Source organism: Delphinus delphis, chromosome 3, assembly GCF_949987515.2.
Source record: "Delphinus delphis chromosome 3, mDelDel1.2, whole genome shotgun sequence".
Classification (NCBI taxonomy): domain Eukaryota; kingdom Metazoa; phylum Chordata; class Mammalia; order Artiodactyla; family Delphinidae; genus Delphinus; species Delphinus delphis.
Genome location: NC_082685.1, coordinates 6,705,607 through 6,726,797, shown reverse-complemented (window position 1 = coordinate 6,726,797; position 21,191 = coordinate 6,705,607). Strand labels below are relative to the sequence as shown.

The 21,191-nt window shown below is 49.0% G+C and overlaps 1 protein-coding gene across 1 annotated transcript in view; it reads left to right on the top strand.

The window, feature by feature from the left end:
- Positions 1-19,104, top strand: part of C3 (complement C3) — a 34,872-nt gene extending 15,768 nt beyond the window's left edge. The window contains exons 20-41 of the mRNA XM_060007574.1: positions 1,603-1,745; positions 1,838-2,050; positions 3,431-3,497; positions 3,594-3,680; positions 4,402-4,605; positions 5,115-5,190; positions 5,450-5,609; positions 6,620-6,718; positions 9,300-9,456; positions 10,931-11,094; positions 12,112-12,270; positions 12,419-12,478; positions 12,602-12,692; positions 12,814-12,865; positions 15,043-15,130; positions 15,249-15,335; positions 17,233-17,338; positions 17,743-17,832; positions 17,995-18,078; positions 18,519-18,602; positions 18,691-18,826; positions 18,916-19,104. Coding sequence (XP_059863557.1) covers positions 1,603-1,745; positions 1,838-2,050; positions 3,431-3,497; positions 3,594-3,680; positions 4,402-4,605; positions 5,115-5,190; positions 5,450-5,609; positions 6,620-6,718; positions 9,300-9,456; positions 10,931-11,094; positions 12,112-12,270; positions 12,419-12,478; positions 12,602-12,692; positions 12,814-12,865; positions 15,043-15,130; positions 15,249-15,335; positions 17,233-17,338; positions 17,743-17,832; positions 17,995-18,078; positions 18,519-18,602; positions 18,691-18,826; positions 18,916-19,057 — 2,549 coding nt within the window. The 3' untranslated portion in view covers positions 19,058-19,104. The remainder of the gene's footprint in view (positions 1-1,602; positions 1,746-1,837; positions 2,051-3,430; positions 3,498-3,593; positions 3,681-4,401; positions 4,606-5,114; positions 5,191-5,449; positions 5,610-6,619; positions 6,719-9,299; positions 9,457-10,930; positions 11,095-12,111; positions 12,271-12,418; positions 12,479-12,601; positions 12,693-12,813; positions 12,866-15,042; positions 15,131-15,248; positions 15,336-17,232; positions 17,339-17,742; positions 17,833-17,994; positions 18,079-18,518; positions 18,603-18,690; positions 18,827-18,915) is intronic.
- The last annotated feature ends 2,087 nt before the right edge of the window (positions 19,105-21,191 follow it).

Below are 21,191 nucleotides of genomic sequence, written 5' to 3'. Positions count from 1 at the left end.
GAAGGGTAGGGCAAACAAGTCATCAGCAAGAGAAAAATGTCCTCATTGGAAGAAAGTAACAATTCAGGTAAGACAGTTTCTCATTGGCTGAGCTGCAGTGTTTTCATTGGCTGGGCTTGTTGCTGGGCAGGAAGAAAATCTTCCTTCCTCCTGCTGTAGTTAAGTAAATTGCACTTTCTGTTTGGGAGTGCAAACATCTTTTCCAGTTGGGGTCTGTAATTGAAGCTTCTTCCTGTTGGGATCTGTTGACATCTTCCTGTTTGGGATAACATCTTCCTGTTTGGGATAACTGAAGTCAGTGGTAGGGCATCAGAGCTCCCTCTACAGGCCTTCCCTTCTCCAATTTTAGTTGAGGTGTCCTTTCATTAATTTTTACAATGTAGATCAGCACTGTCCATTAGAAATATAATGCAAGCTGTGTATGTCATCTAAAATTTTCTGGTAGCCCCACAAAAAAGGAGTAGATTAAATCAATTTTAATAATACACTTTATTTAATCCAAATATATCCAAAATATTATTATTTCAACATTTTGTAAAAATTTGCAAAACCACTACCACAGTAATCATGTTACAATAGCAAATCTATTAATATTTAAGAATAACCGATTAATATCTCAAATTTATTAATCAAGTTTTTTTTTGGTTTTTTTTTTGCGGTACGCGGGCCTCTCACTGTTGTGACCTCTCCCGTTGCGGAGCACAGGCTCCGGACGCGCAGGCTCAGCGGCCATGGCTCACGGGCCCAGCCGCTCCACGGCATGTGGGATCTTCCCGGACCGGGGCACGAACCCGTGTCCCCTGCATCGGCAGGCAGACCCTCAACCGCTGTGCCACCAGGGAAGGCCCATGTATTTTATTTTTGTTTGTACTGAGCCTTTGAAATCTGCCATGTATTTTATACTGACAGTGCATCTAAATTAGGATGCTAGCTTTTCATTGAAAATACTCTGATCTGTATTTTGGGATCCATAAAATTTACAGTTGAAAAGGTAGATTGGCCTATCCAAGTTGTTCTAAACATACTTAAACTAAAAACTTTAAAAGTTTTCCAATCACTGAATCAAGCATCCTTTTTAAAATTGAGATGTAATTCACATAACATGAAAGTCACCATTTGAAAGTGTACAATTCAGTGGTTTTTATTACATTCACAATGAGCATTGGTTTTTTAAGTTTAAATCTAAGTTAATTAAAAGGAAATAAAAGTAGGAATCCAGTTCTCACTCGAGCTAGCCACATTTCAAGTGCCCAGTGACCACTTGGGGCTACCATTTTGGAGATCGTACATATAGACCCTTCATTTATGCTTGCCTTCTTCCCTCCTACATATCTATCTATGAGTAAAATTACAGAGAAAATGGGAACCATTAAATCATGGCAACTCCCCGCCACCACCACCATCTGTAAGTTATCACCATTAATGATGGTTCGTCTATGGGCTTCTGCAAAGACAGGCTGACCTTGGGACAGCTCCAGTGGTCAGAGGTAAGCACTGAGACATTGGTAGGGGCAAGAAGTTGGACCTGAACTTGGATCCAGTCCACCTGGCCCACCCCCTGCCCCACCCCTGACACTTCATGTTCTGTTTCCACCCGGGCAGGGATCTGTGTGGCTGACCCCTATGAGGTCACGGTGATGCAGGATTTCTTCATTGACCTGCGTCTACCCTACTCTGTTGTGCGCAATGAGCAGGTGGAGATCCGAGCCGTCCTCTACAACTACCGGGAGGCGGAGGAGCTCAAGGTGGGCCCCTGGCGCAATGGAAGCATGATGGGGGCTTGGAGAAGAGGGTCTGTGGTACATTCCCCTGACTTGATACTCTCTCTCCCCGGCAGGTGAGGGTGGAATTGCTCTACAATCCAGCCTTCTGTAGCCTGGCAACGGCCAAGAAGCGCCACCAGCAGACTCTGATCATCCCACCCAAGTCCTCGGTGCCCGTGCCTTATGTCATTGTGCCCCTGAAGGTCGGCCTCCATGAGGTGGAGGTCAAGGCTGCTGTCTACAACCACTTCATCAGTGATGGCGTCAAGAAGACCCTGAAGGTCGTGGTGAGTCCTTGGGGTACCTGCTGCCGCTCGTCCTTCAGGAAAGGCTCCTGTTCTCCCTGTGCTGTCAACCCAGGTTAGAGACCCAGGCCAACCTTAGGAAATTCAGGAGTCCTGGAGGTTTGGAAGCAGGGCCGGGATTAGGGTGAGGCAAGTGAGGTATTCTCCTTGGGCACACAATTTTAGGGTGCACCCAAAAGCTCAAACAAAGATCAATAATATTTTTTTCATTAAAATATATTTTAATATCAAATATGACATTTTGTAACACCTTTCAGCATAGGAGTTTTCTTTTGACTTTAAAAATCTTGGTGGGAATTCCCTGGCAGTCCAGTGATTGGGACTCAGCGCTTTCACTGCTGTGGCCCCGGGTTTGATCCCTGGTTAGGGAACTAAGATCTCGTAAGCCGCATGGTGCAGCCAAATAAATAAATAAATAAAATAAAAATGTTTATCTGTAGACACATGACGGCTCACATTGGGCCTTTGATTCTAATTAAGATAGCCCCTCTTTTAATTGAGCACTTATGTGTCAGCCACTGTGTTAGTACTTATGTACATTCTTTCATTTATTTTTTCTTTTTCTTTATTCTTATTTATTTATTTAAAATTTTTGTTTTACTTTTATATTATTTGTTTTATTTTTAGATTTTTATTTTATTTAGCCCATTGAGAGGCATTTGGTTTAAAAACAGACTCTGGAGCAGAGTACCAGGTTCAAGCCCAAATTCTGTTCTACTCACTGTGTGACCTTGGGCAAGTTACTTCACCTGTCTGTATCCCAGTTACCCCATCTTTAAAATGGCATTGATAATAGCAGTACCCACGCCAGCGGGTTGTTGTGAAGATTACATGAATTAACCCCAGGAAAGCAATCTTCTAGGCACATAGGAAGATTTCTAAAGGTCTTGTTATTTCTTTATTAATTTATAATTTTATTATTAATTTGCACAACAGTGGGTATGAGGTAGATGTTTTTGTTTTTGTTTTTTGCGGTACGCGGGCCTCTCACTGTTGTGGCCGCTCCCGTTGCGGAGCACAGGCTCCAGACGCGCAGGCTCAGCGGCCATGGCTCACGGGCCCAGCCGCTCCGCGGCATGAGGGATCTTCCCGGACCGGGGCACGAACCCGTGTCCCCTGTATTGGCAGGCAGACTCTCAACCACTGCACCACCAGGGAAGCCCGAGGTAGATGTTTATATTACCTCCTTATGAGGAAGGAAGCGAGGCACAGACAAGTTAAGTAACTGACTTCCAGTCATACAGCTAAGGTCAGGTGGAGGCCATCATGCCTTATGCTACAGTAATCCCAAGAACAGTGCCCTGCTGACTGTCTGTCTGCCCTTTTATTCACACGACTCCCCCTACCCCTAACACTGTCCAGCCAGAAGGAATGAGAGTCAACAAAACTGTGGCCGTCCGCACACTGGATCCAGAACATCTGGGCCAAAGTGAGTCAGCGAGGCAGAGGGGGTGAGGCCTGGGTGGTGATGCAGGGTGGGGTGGGAGGGGGCTGGTGCCATCGGTGTCTCCCATTCACCCGGCAGAGGGAGTGCAGCGAGAGGAAATCAAAGCTGCCGATCTCAGTGACCAAGTCCCAGGCACGGAGTCAGAGACCAAGATCCTCCTGCAAGGTGAGATGCCCTTGGCCCCAATCCCAGGGGACCCAGAATGGTGTTGGGGGGCCATGACTCCTAAGCAGGGAGCCCAGTTCCATCTAATCCCAGGAGTATTTAACCACTGTGTTTCCCGCCTCCTCTTCAGCTAGAACCCCTCCTTAATCTGCTTTATAGAAGGCTCCAGGCAGTACTTAGTTCAGCAAATAGCTTTTGCTGATAAAGAAGCAGTAGAGTTCAAGAGAAGAAGTTCTGGATTTAATCGCCTCGGATGGAGAACTGGGGCAGGAAGGGGCAAGACGGAGCTGGAAAGGCACCTTGCAACTTGAGAGCTGTAAGGTTTTGGGAGGAGACCCTTGGTTTCCTCATCTGTGATAGGGGTGAATAATAGTATGGATATCTAAGGGTTGTTGGGAGGATTAAATGAGATACTGTATGGTGTTAGAACAGAGCCTAGCCAATAGCATTAAGCATGATAAAAGTATTCATGGTTGTTGTCGCTGGAATTATTTTACCACTGGTGTAACCAGAGGACCCAGGGACCGGAGTTCCCCTGTGAAGCAGAAGCCCACTCCCACCGCCCACAAATGCAGAGCCCCCTCTAGCCACTCAGCCGTGCGTCACTTCCATCACTGACATGCTCCCAGCTGTCCCTGACCCCTTGGGCCCTGGCTGGTCAGAGCCTGGAAATGCTGGGGGCAGCCCCAGACTTGAGTGCCATCCTCACGCCCGGCTGCAGGGACCCCAGTGGCCCAGTTGACAGAGGACGCCATCAACGGGGAGCGTCTGAAGCACCTCATCCAAACCCCCTCGGGCTGTGGGGAGCAGAACATGATCAGCATGACGCCCACGGTCATCGCGGTGCACTACCTGGACAACACAGAACAGTGGGAGAAGTTCGGCCTGGAGAAGCGGCAGGAGTCCTTGGAGCTCATCAAGAAGGGTGTGCGCCCCACCCGCCCCTCTGAGCCCCCTCCGGCCCTGAGACCCCACCTCTCTGAGACCCGCTCCTATGAAACCCCTCCACCCCTGGACCCTGCCCCTCTGAGCCCCCTCCACTCCTGAGACCCCGCCCATCTCGAGGCCCCGCCCCTCCTCTGAGAGCACTCCCTCACCCCTCTCTGAGCCCCTCTCGGAGCTCCCTCCCCCGCTGAGGCCCGCTTGCCCCTGAGAACCCATTTTGAGAACCCTCCTCTCTCTGAATCCCCTCTCCTCCGAGAACTCCTTCCCCTTCTTCTCTCTGATCCTCCCACCCTGAGTCCCTCTCCGCTTTAAGCTCCCCTCCCTCCTATACGCCCGCCCCCTGCCCAGAGCCCCACCTTTCCTCTCTGGACCCCTGTCCCGCCCCTCACAGAATCTTTATCCTCTTTCTAAGCCCCTCCCCTACCTGGCCTACCCACCCCAGCCACCCCCTCCACGCAGCCTCTAGTGACACTTCTCTCCTCCCTGCAGGGTACACCCAGCAGCTGGCCTACAGACAACCCAACTCGGCTTACGCCGCCTTCCTGAACCGGCCAGCCAGCACCTGGTGAGTCTACACGATCAGCTTGCTCATCCTCAGCCTTGCACCTCCCTGAGCGGGGCCTGGGGTGGTCTAGGCGGGTCGCCACCCAGAGTCAAGGTACCAGCCCGCTGTGTAACCTGCAGGCAACGCTGGGCCCTGAGATTTGGGAAGGGAACCTGGGCCGACCAGGCTAGGCCCTGCCTCTCTCTGCTCATTGGTTGTCTGGGATGCCAGTCTCCGGATCCCAGAGACAATTGGCTCATGCTCTGTACCCACCCACCAGGCTGACAGCCTTCGTGGTCAAGGTCTTCTCACTGGCCTCCAACCTCATCGCCATCGACTCCCAGGTCCTCTGTGGGGCCGTCAAATGGCTGATCCTAGAGAAGCAGAAGCCTGATGGAGTCTTCCAGGAGGACGGGCCCGTGATACACCAAGAAATGATTGTAAGAGGCAGAGATTCGGAGCAGGCTGGGAGAGGAGGGCACCTGAGCATCACAGGATGGACTGGAGGAAGATTCCGTCATCCACCCACTGCCCCAATTCACTGTGTGTGGGAATAGGGAAATGAGGGAACTGAAAGTGTCATTCCTCCCTTGCAAAAACCAGAGACCTACAGGATCTGGTGCAAAACGAAATTCCCCTGGCTCTGCATCGCTCTTAAACACAGAACTCAGAGCTGTGGTCCTAAAAGTGTGCTCCCCAGGCCAGCAGCATCAGTACTATCTGCAAACTTGTTAGAAATGCAAAATGTCAGAAATTCTCAGGCTGGACTCCAGATGCACTGAACCAGAAAATTTAGGGGCAACGCCTAGGAATCTAAGTTTTAACACCCTCCCCCCCACCACCCCCACCAGGTGTGCTTAAGTTGGAGAATTGATGCCTTAGCCTGACCTTTCAGGCTTCCAGCCTCATAGCCTTACCTCCTTCTTTCCACACTCCACCTGTACTGCTGGGAGCCTTGCTCTGTACAGACACAGGGCCTTTGCACATGCTGTTCCTGCTGCCTGGCATGCTAACCCCTGCCCTCTTTGAGAGTTTACTCCTACTCACTGTTCAGATTGTGGTTCCAGCTATCATCCCTCAGGGACACTTTTCCGTGACTGAGTCACACTCCCACTGTCCTTTCTCAATGCCACATCCACTTCTCCTGTGTAGCACTCATCAGTTTGTAATTATATATTTGTTGATGAGCTGGTTGGTTCCTATCTGTCTCCCCTACCAGATGGGGAGTTCCATGAGGGCTGGGGCCGGAGTCTGGTTTTCATCCAACATCTCAACCACACCATCAGCAACATTTGCAGAATGAATGAATGAATACCAAAGAGCTTGACCCTCCTGGGGAGAAACTGGGAAGAGACCCAGCGCTGCCTTAACCGGCTGATCCTACAGGGGGGTTGGTTGGCGTGTGGGAACACACTGGTGACCCTATCCTTGTTTCCTGCTTCTCCTCTAGGGTGGCTTCAAGAATCCCGAGGAGAAAGACGTGTCCCTCACGGCGTTTGTTCTCATCGCGCTGCAGGAGGCTAGAGACATTTGCGAGGCACAGGTCAACGTAAGTGTCCCCCGCTCTCTCCCTTCTTCCTCTCCCCCACGTAGGATACATCCACCTGGGAAGGTGAGGTGTTGCTTTCGGGCCATTTCCAGTCCTCCCAGTGCGGTAACAACCACCACAGCAGCCATAAGAGTATCTAACTAAGATAACTCATCTAAGAGTGTGACATGTTTAAGTCCTGTAATCCTTGTAACAGCCCAAGAGGTAGGCTACTCTTATTATCCCCAGTTTACAGAAGAGAAAACTGAGGCACAGAGAAATCAAAGAGCAGGTCCTTTCTGCCTGCTTTACCATTGTCAGAGACTTGTAGCCACTTTCAACAAAAGTCCCTTCAGCTTGCTTTCCACAACACTCCTACATCTGTATCCTTGCTGCTTCCCTAAAGAAAACTCAGGACACAGAGCTGAAAGGGGAGTGGGGGTGGAATCCTCAAGATTATTACCTTAGTCTGAGGGATCTTTCAGGAGATTTTTAAAGGGGTCCATGACCCCAAAAGGAAAAGCATTAAAAATGTTGGCTCATTGCTATCCCCTTTTCCTCTAGTTTTGGTTCTGAAGCAGAGAAGCTTAGAAAGACAGGCTCCTGAGAATCTGTAATCACTCCCTCTGCTTTGCCCTGGGGTTTTGAGAGTGGGTTGTTTGAATTTTAGTTGCCCTAGTGGGGAACCTCTAGGACCTCCTCTTCAGCCAGCTGCTTCTCCCTCCTCAGAACCCCAGAAAAGAGGTGGAGGGGAGGGGGCTGTTACCTTTTATGCCCAAGAGGGACCCAGGCCTTCCTGGTTCCAACCTTGAAGATTTGAGAGAAATTATAGCAGAAAAGAGCACTAGAACTGTGGGGTCAGACAGAACTGACCTCAAATCCTGACTCTCAGGCACTTCCCCTTGCTGGGCCTCAGTGTGTGCATCTGTAAAATGGGTATAATAATCTTTGCTTTTTTTTAGGACTCTCTGAGTTGTCCTAGATGTCACACATGTGTCCTAGTTATCATACATGTGACCTAGATTGTACAAAAATAGATGGGAATTTTATTTTAGGGATCTAAGAATTTATCGAATTCAAAGATGAAAGTAGGGACTTCCTTGGTAGTCCAGTGGTTAAGGTCCGATCCCTGGTTGGGGAACTAAGATCCCACATGCCTGTGAAGTCAAAAAAAAAAAATGAAAATAGCCTCAGGGACTCTGCCAGGATGCTTTGTTCTTCATGTTCTCACATGTCTTTCATTCCCTTCTCGCCCAATAATTCAACTTTTCCCTGCCATCCAGCCTGACTGGCAGAACATGGCCATCTTCCTTGGCGAAATAGTCAGACCAAGGCTAGAGCTCAGATTCCCAGTGAAGGATTCTGATTGGCTCAGCTTGGGTCAGGATTCACCCCTGGACCAATCAGCTGAGGCCAGGAAGTAGGTCTTAGTGGGCAAATATGGCTGCTTCCACTGTGGCCATGTGAATGAAAGGGAGGAGGTATTCTTACAACAGTCAATGACAGATGTAGGAGGGATAGCTGGGCAGGCAAAAGGATTGTTTCTTCTACAACACAGCATGAAGTATGGCATAGGCTGTGGAACCAGACTGCTGGCATTTAAATCAACAGGATGCTGCCCAGCTTGTGGAAGCCAGTTGTTAAATTTCCAGGACTTTGCAAGCTGGTTGTTAAAGACAATCATTGTTAAAAATTAAATTATATCAACTTACAGTTAAACTGCAAACATTAAACACTAAAAACACAGGTAATAAACACTTAAAATGTATCACTTCCTAAATATTTTGCTACCTTTTATCATATTCTCTTGAGGTTACTTTTGTCTATTGTATCTGTATGGTGGAAACATTATATGATGTTGTGTTACTGCCCATCTCTTCCCAAATCTACATTCAGTGATGCCACATTGCTAGGTTGAAATCAGCCATGATAGTATTGACACCAGGGAAATCAGCAAACACTTCAAATCATGTCTTCTCCCAATCCCCATCTTTCTGGGTCACAGTATTTTTATCTGTGCAGTAGGATAATGATGAAAATAATACCTGTCTCATAGGATTTTATGAGATTAAATGAGCGGATATATGACTGGGACATAGTAAGAGCTAGCTGTGATGATGATAATGATTGGATAAGAGGTGTTCCCTTGGTGTGCTGAATCTGCCTCATACCAGCTCACGAGTGCCTTTTGGGGACATCTCTTCCCCACTGCATGTTCAGGGACATCACATTAGTAGCTTGAAATTGACCATCGTGGAAGTTTTTACACCACAGTAATTGGCAATAGCAACCCCTCCACCCACCCACCCCCCAATCCCGTGCCTCCACTGGAGAGCTGGTTGTTAACAATGTTGTTTAAACATTTACTAGCACAACACAGGGTATATAGACTCCCCTGCCCCCCCCACCCCAGCACAGACTAGGTCCTCAGCAACAAAGCAGCTCACAATGGGAAACCCTTGAAAATAGACAGATGCAAGGCAGATAGGTCCCAAGGACAGAAACCACCTGGTGCCCAAGAAGTGATGCTTATGTGATCCTTACCAGTTCTCTGTGGCAGCAACGCCCACCTGACCAGAGCACCCAATCCTCTTTCTCATAGAGCCTGGGGGGCAGCATCACTAAGGCAGGAGACTTCCTTGAAGACCACTACATAGAGTTGCAAAGACCATATACTGTGGCCATTGCTGGCTACGCCCTGGCTCTGTTGGGCAAGCTGGACGATGCCCTCGTCAACAAATTTCTGAACACAGCCACAGGTGAGGGGCAGCCTGGAGGGGTAAAGAGGGATGCATGGCTGGGGTGTGAGGGTGGCCCTCTCGAGCTGGGATGCATGGCTTTAAGCTGCACTGGGATGGACAGCTCCAAGCTGAGCTGGGATGGATGACTATGGTGTGAAAAGTTCTCAATGTAAGCCACACAAGAAGGTTCATTGCACAGTTTATTCAACAATGTTGAATGTTGTGTGTTGAGTACTTGCTATGACACGGCAGTGAGGTGTCATTAAGAACATGGGCTCTGACATCAGACAGATATAAATTGAAATCCCACTCTGCCACCTTCTCACTGTCTGACCTTGTACAAGTTGCTTAGCCTCTCTGGACCTTAGTTTCCTCATCTTAAAATGATACCTATGTCATAGGATGGTTGTAAAGATTAAATGAATAATGCAAGTAGAAAAGGGTCTAGCATACTGTAAGAGCTCTATCACTGATAGCATCGTTGCCTTTAATATTGTTAATAATATCATTATCTCAAGGGTAATTAAGATCCGATAAGATAATGCCATGGGGAATTCAGCACAGTGATGACACTGTATCATGTTTGCACTCACTGATAATAAGATATCTCAAGTAACGTAATGTAACATATACTAAAGTGGCTTAACACAACAAAAGTTTGTTGTTGGTGAACAGCTCTCCTCCGTACAGTAATGCAGGGATCCAGGCCTCTATCTTTTCCAGGCTCTGCCACTCTGGGGCCTCAGAACACATCCCATCCAAGCTGAAGGGGAAGTAGGAAGACTGTGCAATGGAGGTGGACCAGACATGGAAGGGTCCCCATCATTGCCGTGCACATTCCATTGGCCAGAGCTCAGTCATGTGGCCATACCTACCTGCAAAGGCATCTGGGAGATGTAGTCCAACTGTGTACCCAGGAAGAGGAGGGTATGGTTCTTAGTGACAGTCTCTGCCATTGTTACTTTCTTAGGCACTTGGGACACCACAGTGAATACAGCACAGCTCCTGCCATTATGGCCTCACACTCCAGTTGAAGAAAGAAATGAGTTAATAGGTTACTGTAGAGCATCACAGTGCTGGGATGGGAGAAGCACAGGATACTTTGAGAGACAGCAGGAAGAAGGGCCTCACCCAATCTTGGGGTGCCATTGAAGCTGAATTGTATAGGGTGGGTAAGAACCAACCAGGAGTAGATGGAGAAAAGGTGCTCCAAGTCAAGGGAACAGAATATGCAAAGGCTCAGGGGTAAGAATTAGCATGGCAAGTTTAGGGAATCTCCTGCAGTGGGGCTGCAGTTCAGAATTCAAATGGAGAAGTGAAGGTTAATGAGGGAAGAGAATGAGGCAGGAGCCAGCAGATTGAGGACCTTGAATGTGGGCCAGGACACCTGAACACCAACAGGTCTAGTATGAGTCTTTTTCTGAGCTTTCTCTGAGCTATTTACAGGCTAGACAGAGCAGTGAGCATTATGGGGTGGGGGTTCTCCCTGCAGAAAGGAACCGCTGGGAGGAGCCTGGCCAGAAGCTCTACAACGTGGAAGCCACATCCTACGCCCTCTTGGCTCTGCTGATGCTCAAAGACTTTGACTCTGTGCCTCCTGTTGTGCGCTGGCTCAATGAGCAGAGATACTACGGAGGTGGTTACGGCTCCACGCAGGCAAGTAGCCCCACACCCCCAGGCACCTGCATCCCAACCTCCTATGGCCTCCCATTAGCTTTCTGGAGAAGACACCGAGACCAAGAGAGGCAGTGCTTCTGTCCCATGAGGCAGGATGATTGGAATGAAGTTGAGAAATCTTCTTTTTTTTTAATTGCAAACCCATCTATGGATTCTAGACTACATTCTGGATGCCTCAAGCTGTGTTCTGAGCCTCCTTTTCCATCCTGGTGTCTAGATCATGTTCTCAGGGCCCAGGTTCAGGTGTGAGCCTCTCTCTCCTCCTGTAGGTTCTAGACCATGTTCCCATTTCTACCACGTTCCCATCTTATCCTGTCTCACTGGTGGGTTCTAGACCAGGTTCTTAATGATTCTAGGCCATTATCCAAGCCTTTCTCTCCCACTGGTGGGCTCTAGGCCATGTTCTCAGTTCCATCAAGCTCTCAGTGTTACCGCATCTTACTGTGAGTTTTAGACCAGGTTCTCAGTTATTCTAGTCTCTAATGGGTTCTAGACCATGGGTTCAGTAACCTCAAACTCCAGCAACCTCAGATTCCAGTTTAACCCTTTTTCTTTCTGGTGGGCTCTCAATCACATTCTCGGCGTCACATTCCAATTTTGGGTTCTAGATCAGATGCTTAGTGTTCCCAGATTCCAATTTTACTCTTTTTTTCATGAGTGGGTTCTAGACACATTCTCAGTGCCTCTAAACTCTTGTCTCAGACTCTCTCCTCTGGATGGGTCTAGACCACCTTCTCAGTGTGGCTAGACTTTCAGTGTTATGTTTATACTTTCTGGTGGGTTCTAGACATGTTCCCAGTGTCTCCAAGTTCTGGTCTGAACCTCTCTCACTCAGAGAGTTCTAGGACATGTCCTCGGTATCCAGCAACCCCCAGTCGTATTCTCACCCTCTCTGGTGGGTTCTAGGTCACAGCCTCAGGGCCCCAAGTCTGATCTGAGTCTCTTCATCCTTCAGTAGATTCTAGATTCACCCTCTTTCTCTGTCATGGGCAACAGGCCACTTTTATGGTGTTCCAAGCCTTGGCCCAGTACCAGAAGGATGTCCCTGATCACAAGGAGCTGAACCTGGATGTGTCCATCCAACTACCCAGCCGCAGCTCTCAGATCAGACATCGTATCGTCTGGGAATCTGCTAGCCTCCTGCGCTCAGAAGAGGTATAGCCACCTGGCCAAACCCTCATCACTTTCATCCTCCATGCCAGTCAGAGTTTGCTAGGAGGCGGGAGGGAGGGCAGATGCCCATCACAGCCAGGGGAAGGCTTGGTTCCCAATGCTCTCTCTTCTCTCTCCCCACTCCCCACAGACCAAGGAAAATGAGGATTTCACATTAACAGCTCAAGGGAAAGGACAGGGTACCTTGTCGGTAAGGAACGGGAACCCACACCTTCTTGGCCCACCACTTTCTCTAGGTTCCTCTGCCCCAGAGGCACCCTCTCCTTCCCAAGTCAAGTGGGCTGACACCTTGTCTCCCCTCTCATCTCGCCAGGTGGTGACCGTGTACCACGCCAAACTCAAAGGCAAAGTCACCTGCAAGAAGTTTGACCTCCGGGTTTCCTTACATCCAGCCCCCCAACGAGGTAAAAGGAGTCCAGACCCTATCTGTCACCCTTCCACCACCCCCATGCTAATGTCTCCCTCCCTCTTGGATCAGAACCCAGGAAACCCCCTACGCCATCCTTCTGTCTTCTGTGTTTCTAGTCAAGAAGCCTCAGGATGCCAGAAGCTCCATGATCCTTGACATCTGTACAAGGTAAGAGATGGGTCACTGGGGTTCATCTTGGCCATCCCTCTGTCTCTAGCAAGACTTCTTACAAATAATAACTGTGATGCTTAATGCTTTCTGAGAGTGTATTGTGCATCTAGTCCTGTGCTAAATACCCACAAGGAGACAGCAAGCAGTCCTCACTTTGCATGACAGTGTGAGACTGGCAATGACAATGTAAGCTGAGTCTGTACAAAGTCATCTTAATCATCCATGAAATTACAACTGTTCCATGACCTTTATTTTATTTTTTTTAAACATCTTTATTGGAGTATAATTGCTTTACAGTGGTGTGTTAGTTTCTGTACTTTCTGCTTTTTAACAAAGTGAATCAGTTATACGTAAACATATGTCCCCATATCTCTTCCCTCTTGCGTCTCCCTCCCTCCCACCCTCCCTATCCCACCCCTCCAGGTGGTCACAAAGCACCGAGCTGATCTCCCTGTGCTATGCGGCTGCTTCCCACTAGCTATCTATTTTACGTTTGGTAATGTACATATGTCCATTCCACTCTCTCACTCTGTCCCAGCTTACCCTTCCCCCTCCCCATATCCTCAAGTCCATTCTCTAGTAGGTCTGTGTCTTTATTCCCGTCTTGCCCCTAGGTTCTTCATGACCTTTTTTTTTTTTTAGATTCCATATATATGTGTTAGCATATGGTATTTGTTTTTCTCTTTCTGACTTACTTCACTCTGTATGACAGACTCTAGGTCCATCCACCTCACTAGAAATAACTCAATTTCGTTTCTTTTTATGGCTGAGTAATATTCCATTATATATATGTGCCACATCTTCTTTATCCATTCATCTGTTGATGGACACTTAGGTTGCTTCCATGTCCTGGCTATTGTAAATAGAGCTGCAATGAACATTTTGGTACATGACGCTTTTTGAATTATGGTTTTCCATGACCTTTAAAAATTTTAGTCACAACATCAAAAACTCTCACACTGCCAGTTTTAAAGGTCTGGAGAAACGAAAGTATAGTAAGATGAGTATTTGTTGAGTACACTGTAATTTAAAACATCAGAACACCGAGACAACAATTGGTTGGGTTCCTTTTTCCCCCCTTTGTAAGATACTTCTCCAAAGCACTGTGGTTGGGACAGTGTCTCCTTTTTTCTCTTTGTCTAACTTGTGAGATAAAGCAAGCATCTTTTCGTGCCATAGTGAATTGTCACGTTCTCTTCTAAGTTTGGGTCAACTTCCAATATTTCATTCTTTGAGCTTTCAATGTCATCAGATATCCAAGAGACCCTTTAATGTGATGATGGTTTTTGCTGGCGTCCCTTCCTCTGGGACATCCACATCCTTTTTGTCACAACCACTTTCCTCACTTGTGTTGATCAGTTTGCCTCACTAAGTTCCTCTGACCACGTAGCTCGTCTTGCAAATGGCAGCAGAGTCAACCTCCCCGTGGTCTTCTATTTTTTCTCTAACTCCATTTATGTTTTACTCAAAGTTTACTTCCAGTGTTATCACTCTTCATTTCATGGCTGTGCTTTCATCTTTGTTGGCCAATTCCCTCTTTCAATGATCCATTTTTGTAAAATGTCACACAGGTTTTTTCCACTGTGAGAGAAAGGAGTGACACAACTCACTCCTTGCTGTCTGTGTGTGAACTGAAGAATGGATGCTCAGTGACCCAACAGACTCTGAAAGAAGGGATGTGATTGGTCACTGGTTGTGAGGTGCATCTGTTATTTATGAAGTGATTGGTGGAGTGAAGAGCTAGCAACAAGATTTGTCCTTTATGTCATTACTCACGATGAATATACCGTGGTACTGAAATCTGAACCATGGTGCTGAGGGACTGATGCTATTGAACTAGACCATGGTAACGGAATCATGCAAAGTGAGAACATGCCCATATTCTTATATCTTCATTCTCTAGAACTAAGGCAGGGAGAGAGGTTAAGTAACTCATCAAATGTTACAAAGAGCTGGGATTTGTACCCAGGCAGTTGGGCTTCAGAACCTGAGCAATTAATCACCTTGGTCATTATGCTACATTTCCTGTATTCCCCTTGGGGGAATGTTTCCTAAAATCGAACCTCACTCTATGCTGCTCTGTGGGAACTAGAGGCCTCAGTCCCTGATATGACCCCTTGTTCAGGCAGTGACCCCACCTTAGGGCCCAACCCCTCTCCCCCTGCCCCATCCAGGTACCTGGGACACCAGGATGCCACTATGTCAATCCTGGATATATCCATGATGACGGGCTTCTCTCCTGATATTGACGACCTCAAACTGGTATGAAGGTCTTGGGCTCGGGGGCTGGGATCCATGGGAAGGAGCCCAGGGTCTGGAAGGAGCTGGAGGGAGGGAAGGGGATGCAGGAGGGATTTTCACAAGCCTCACCCTTCCCCAGCTGAGCACTGGTGTCGACAGATACATCTCTAAGTATGAGCTGAACAAAGACTCCACAAAGAACACCCTCATCATCTACCTGGACAAGGTAAGGCTTCCACTGGCATCTTGACCCCTACCTGGCTGGCCTTTGCTTCTCCATTGGCCTTGTCTCCAGGTCAGGCCAGCCCCAGCCTAGGGGAGACAGGGTCTGGGATGCTGGTGTGGGAGGAAAGGGCATGTAAAACAAGGTCAACCCACCTTCTAGAAGCATCTCACCTTTTTTTTTAAAAAATGTATTTATCTTATTTATTTATTTTTGACTGCGTTGGGTCTTCATTGCTGCACGCGGGCTTTCTCTCGTTGCGGTGAGCAGGGGCTACTCTTCGTTTTGGTGCGCGGGCTTCTCATGGCGGTGGCTTCTCTCGTTGCGGAGCATGGGCTCTAGGCGCACGGGCTTCAGTGGTTGTGGTGCACGGGCTCAGTAGTTGTGGCTCGTGGGCTCTAGAGCGCAGGCTCAGCAGTTGTGGCACACGGGCTTAGTTGCTCGGCGGCATGTGAGATCTTCCCAGACCAGGGATCAAACCTGTGTCCTCTGCGTTGGCAGGCGGATTCCTAACCACTGCGCCACTAGGGAAGCCTGCAACTCACCTTCTGACCACTCATGTTCCAACCTCATTTTTCACTTGCTCCCTCCAGCCTCTTCTCATCAGAGTCTTGAATAACCATTGAAAAAAACCACCTTGGTTTAAAACAAAAAGTGCTCGGTGGAGAAAAAGGACTTCCCTTGCTCCCATCCCCTAGCATTTCTCTCTTCTCTTATTTTCTCTCCATCTAGCCTTCTCTTGCTGTCTTTATCTTGAACATAATTCCTTCTCTTTCCTGCTTATTTCTTCCCCTTCTTGTATCCGCATATCTTCCCTGCTAACTCCCTGTACCCTCACCCCATGTTAGTCAGCATAAGCAACACTAGCTACTATAATAAAACCCCTAAGAATATGGGGGTCTCAACACAAGAGACTTGTATGTCCCACTTGTGTAAAGTTCAGCTGGTACAGGAGGTAAGGAAGGGGACTTCTGCTCCGTGTGGTCACGCAGGGATCCACGTACCTTCCATCTTGGGGTTCTGTAATCCCTGGGATTCTGGACTCCTCTGCTGGATCCATCCTTTCTAGAAGAAAACGGGGTTGTGCATGAGATGGGTTTTTTCTTTTTTTTTTTTTTTGAGATGGGTTTTTTAATGGTTTTCTTTTTTGTATTTTAATTTTTCTACCTTAAAATTTTTATATAATTTCAACCTTACAGACAAATTTCACAGCACAATGAAGAAGTTCCATATAACCTTTACCCCAATTCACTAATGGTTAGCATTTTCCTCCAAATATACATGATGCCTATGTATATGTACATATATATGTATATCTGTTTCCTTCCTTCATCTCTCCCTTCTTCCCTTTCTTTTTTCTTTCTTCCTTTCTATTTATTGCAACTTTATTGAGATTTAATTGACATATAACACTGCGTAGGTTTAAGATGTACAACGTAATGATTTGATATGTGTATATATTGGGAAATAATTACCACAATAAGGTTAGTTACATCCATCCCCTCACATAGTTATAAAGTGTGTGTGTGTGTGTGTATGTGTGTGTTAAGAACTTTTAAGATCTAATCTTTTAGCAACTTTCAAATGTCTATTGCAGTCTTGTTAACCATGGAATGTGTTTAAGGATATAGATAGCAATCCTTGGCCAGAACTCAATCACATGGCCGCACGGAACTCAAAACATGCTGAGACGTGTAAACTAGCCATGCGCCGTGGAGAAAAAGAAATGGATTTGATGAACTGCTCATTAATTTTTGGCAAAGATTCCTGCTCCCCCCCATCTTGCCCACCCATATCCTTCCTTGAGCCCTCAGTTTCTCCACCACTGCTCCAACCTCCAGACCCCATGCTGGACTTCCTCCCATGTCACCCCCTTGACCAACCTCCTCCTCCTTTCCAGGTCTCACACAGCCTGGAGGACTGTCTATCCTTCAAAGTTCACCAGTACTTCAACGTGGGGCTCATACAGCCTGGGGCAGTCAAGGTGTACTCTTATTACAACCTGGGTGAGCAGCTGTCCTAGGGCCTGGGGTCCCAGGGATCTGGGAATTAGGAGTCTAGGGGTCCCAGGAATGCAGGAGTTAAGAGTCTGGGGGTCCCGGGAATCCAGGGGTTAGGAGTCTGGGGTTCCCAGGGATCTAGGAGTTAAGAGTCTGGGAGGGTCCCGGGAATCCAGGAGCTAGGAGTCTGGGGGTCCCAAGAATCTAGGAGCTAGGAGTCTGGCGGGTCCCGGGAATCCAGGAGTTAGGAGTCTGGTGGTCCTGGGGATATGGGACTTAGGGGTCTGAGGGTCCCAGGGTTGGGGACCTGGCCTCAGCAGGTCTGATGGACTGGAGTTGGGAAACTGAGACCCCCCAGCTGTGGTCTCTGGGGTGGAGGCCCTAGCCCTCGCCATCTCGTCTGCCCACAGATGAAGTTTGCACCCGGTTCTACCACCCGGAGAAGGAGGACGGGATGCTGGACAAACTCTGCCACAAAGATACATGCCGCTGTGCTGAGGGTGGGTGCGCAGGCGCCAGGAGGGGTGGCCACGCCCACTGGACCCCTGATTCCACGGGGTGGGGGCGGTGACCCGGGAGGGCTGGGCATACTCGTGGGTGGTAGGCCCTGAACGAGAAGCGGGACTTAGACCGTGTCCCCCGCCCACCCACCCACCCCACAGAGAACTGCTTCATGCAGCACACGGAGGACGAGGTCACCCTGGAGGACCGGCTGGACAAGGCCTGCGAGCCGGGCGTGGACTATGGTGAGTCTGGCGGGGGCGGGGCTGGGGGGGGGGTGCGCGGGCGGCGCGCGCATGCGTGGTTGTGTGTGAGCGGAGGTGTGACGGCGCGTGTGGTCATTGCTACGTGTGGCTGTGGTTGTGTGTGTGATGTGTTGTGAGGGGCTCTGATTGCACGGGGAACCGTGGTCATGAGGGGGATGGTATGTGGGCGTGTGTGAGAGAGGAGTTTGTCCGTGGACAGGAGCAGCTGTCGTTGTGCCTGTGACTGTCGTTGTGGACGGCTGTGATTGTGTGCATGGCTGTGAGTGTGGCTGGGTATGTTACTGCGGTGGGGGGCGGGCAGGGGGCTTGAGCCTGCCTGGCTGTGGTCCTGCCCGTATCGGATTGGGAGGAGCTGGGTGACGGCGCCCCACAGACAACCCTGCCCAGGACCCACACTGTCTTCTTTCCCCCGCCCACAGTGTACAAGACCAGACTTCTCAGGAAGGAGCTGTCGGATGACTTTGACGATTACATCATGGTCATCGAGCAGATCATCAAATCAGGTTAGCCCTGCGTCTGCTGTCTTTCTGCCTCCTCCTCCCCCGTGTCCGTCCCTCCCCCCAGCTCAGCTTCCCTCTCCCTCCCCTTCAGGCTCCGATGAGGTGCAAGTTAAACAGGAGCGTAGGTTCATCAGTCACATCAAGTGCAGACAAGCCCTCAAACTGAAGGAGGGGGCCCACTACCTCGTGTGGGGCATCTCCTCTGACCTGTGGGGAGAGAAACCCAAGTGAGTGCCCGCCCTGCGCCTGCGCGTGCCCGCCTCCCCCCCCCCCCCGCCCTTCCCCTCCCCCTCCTGACCTGTCTCTCTTCCCCCAGCATCAGCTACATCATCGGGAAGGACACCTGGGTGGAGCTGTGGCCTGAAGCGGATGAATGCCAAGACGAGGAGAACCAGAAACTGTGCCAGGACCTGGCCAACTTCACCGAAAACATGGTGGTCTTTGGCTGCCCCAACTGATCCCACCACGATTGTCCACCAAATAAAGCTCCAGTTCTATTTCACAAGTCTCCCAAAGTCTGGAGCTCTTTGAGAGGGGGAGAGGCAGCTGTGATCCCCCGCTGCCTCACTTGCAGCTCAGCTCCATCCTACAGGAACTTCCTGTAGTTCACCTGCAAGTTCGCAGGCTTCCTCACCTACGGCGCACGCGCCTGCCTCACTTGCACCTCACCTGCACCTGCATCTTCCCCTGAATCTCAGCTGCACCTCAGCTCCATCCGTACCTGAATTTTCATTTGCATCCTCACCAGCAGCTCACCGCTCCTTCACCTGAGTTCTCACCACCTTCCTTACCTGCCTCTTTATTGCACTGTCACCTGAACTCTTACCAGGATCTCATCTGAATCTTTACCTGCTCTCTCACCTGCACACTCAACCTGTACACTCGCCTGTATTTTCTGCATCTTCACCTGCTTCCCCCACCTACATCTTTACCTGTAAACTTACCTGTATCTTTACAAACATGCTTACCTATACTCTCACCTGTCTTTCCACTTGCATCTTCACCTGTATTTTCTCTGCATCTTCATCAGTGTGAGGACCTGCATGTTTACCTACATTCTTCTCTGGATGTCTTCCTGTATTCTTACCAGCGTCCTTATCTGCATCCTCACCTGCGTATTTACCTGCCTTCTCACTTGCACCTTCCCCTACGTCTTTACCTATGTCTTCACCAGCATCAGAACTCTCCAGTCCTCCTCTGCCTTCTCACCTTCATGCTCACCTGCATCCTTACCTGCCATCCTCACCTGTTCTCATCTTCATCCCATTTGCTCTCATCTGCAGCTCACTTTCACTCCATTTCCCGTCTCACGCATCCCATTTGCATCGTCTAAACTCACCCCACCCTCCAGGTCACCACTTTGTAGATGGGCCTGAACAGACTGGTAAGATTGTGTGAGGCGGCTGGGCCTGGAGGGGGCGGTAAAGGTCAGGCAGGGTGATGTTTCCAGCTGGAGCCCTGAGGGACCAAGCCAGAGATGTGACTCGTATCTCAGCGGTTGAAGAAGGAGTGCAGGGGCTGTTGTGGTCACAGCCTCACCAGAAACACATGGTGGGGCAGCAGCCACAGTTGAGTGAGGCTGTCAAGGGGCCCCAAGTGCCTCTTCTAACTCCACCTGTGGTCCCTTGAGGACCGTTGAGGGTGGAATCCAGGCTCCGACTCGGTAAGGTCATCACAGGAAAACCCCCCTGAACCTGGAAGTCACGCCTGCATAGCCCCCTTCCCCTAAGACCCTGGGTCCTGGAAACCCCACCTCCCAACTTCAGGAATGTTGGGGAAATTGACTCACAGTCTACCACAACTCCCTCCAGCCTCTAGTTGCCGGACACCCCCGTCAAGGGGAGACAACAGAGATCCTCATTACTCACTAGGTGTCACAGCTGACATCTGCCAGGCCCCCCTGCCCTCCTTTATGTGCAATTTTTCGTTTCTTTTCTTGCTTTGTTTCTTTAATGTGTGGGATGTTTTTGTTTTTTACTTTTTTTTTTAGCATCTATGTTTCTAGGCTGTGAACAGCACAGACAGGACCTTACATTCTAAAGACAGCATGGAGTTGATTTCAGACAGTGAGGGTATCCAAAAAGGAAAGGAGATCAGGGTGACCTGGGAAGCCTGCCTGCAACGGGGCCAGCCAGTGAAGTCACTTAGATTGAAGGATGGTTCAGTTTATGTGTCAATTTTGTTAGGCTATGGTGACCAGTTGTTTGATCAAATATCAGGCTAAATGTTTCTCAGAAGGTTTTTTTTTTTGAAATATTTTTACTTTTTATTGAAAACTGCACTGAACACTAAATGTCCACCTTTACAATAAACAAATACAGTCATGGTAACACACTAAAATAAAACATATTTCTGATAGCCATTATTTTTCTGTTTGGGACAGTTTTGAAGGTTTTTTAGTCACAAAACAGGAATGTCAGGACTTCCCTGGTGGCGCAGTGGTTAAGAATCCACCTGCCACAGCAGGGGACATGGTTTCGAGCCCCAGTCCAGGAAGATCCCACATGCCGCGCAGAGCAACTAAGCCCGTGCGCCACAACTACTGAGACTGCGCTCTAGAGCCCGCGAGCCACAACTACTGAAGCCCACGCG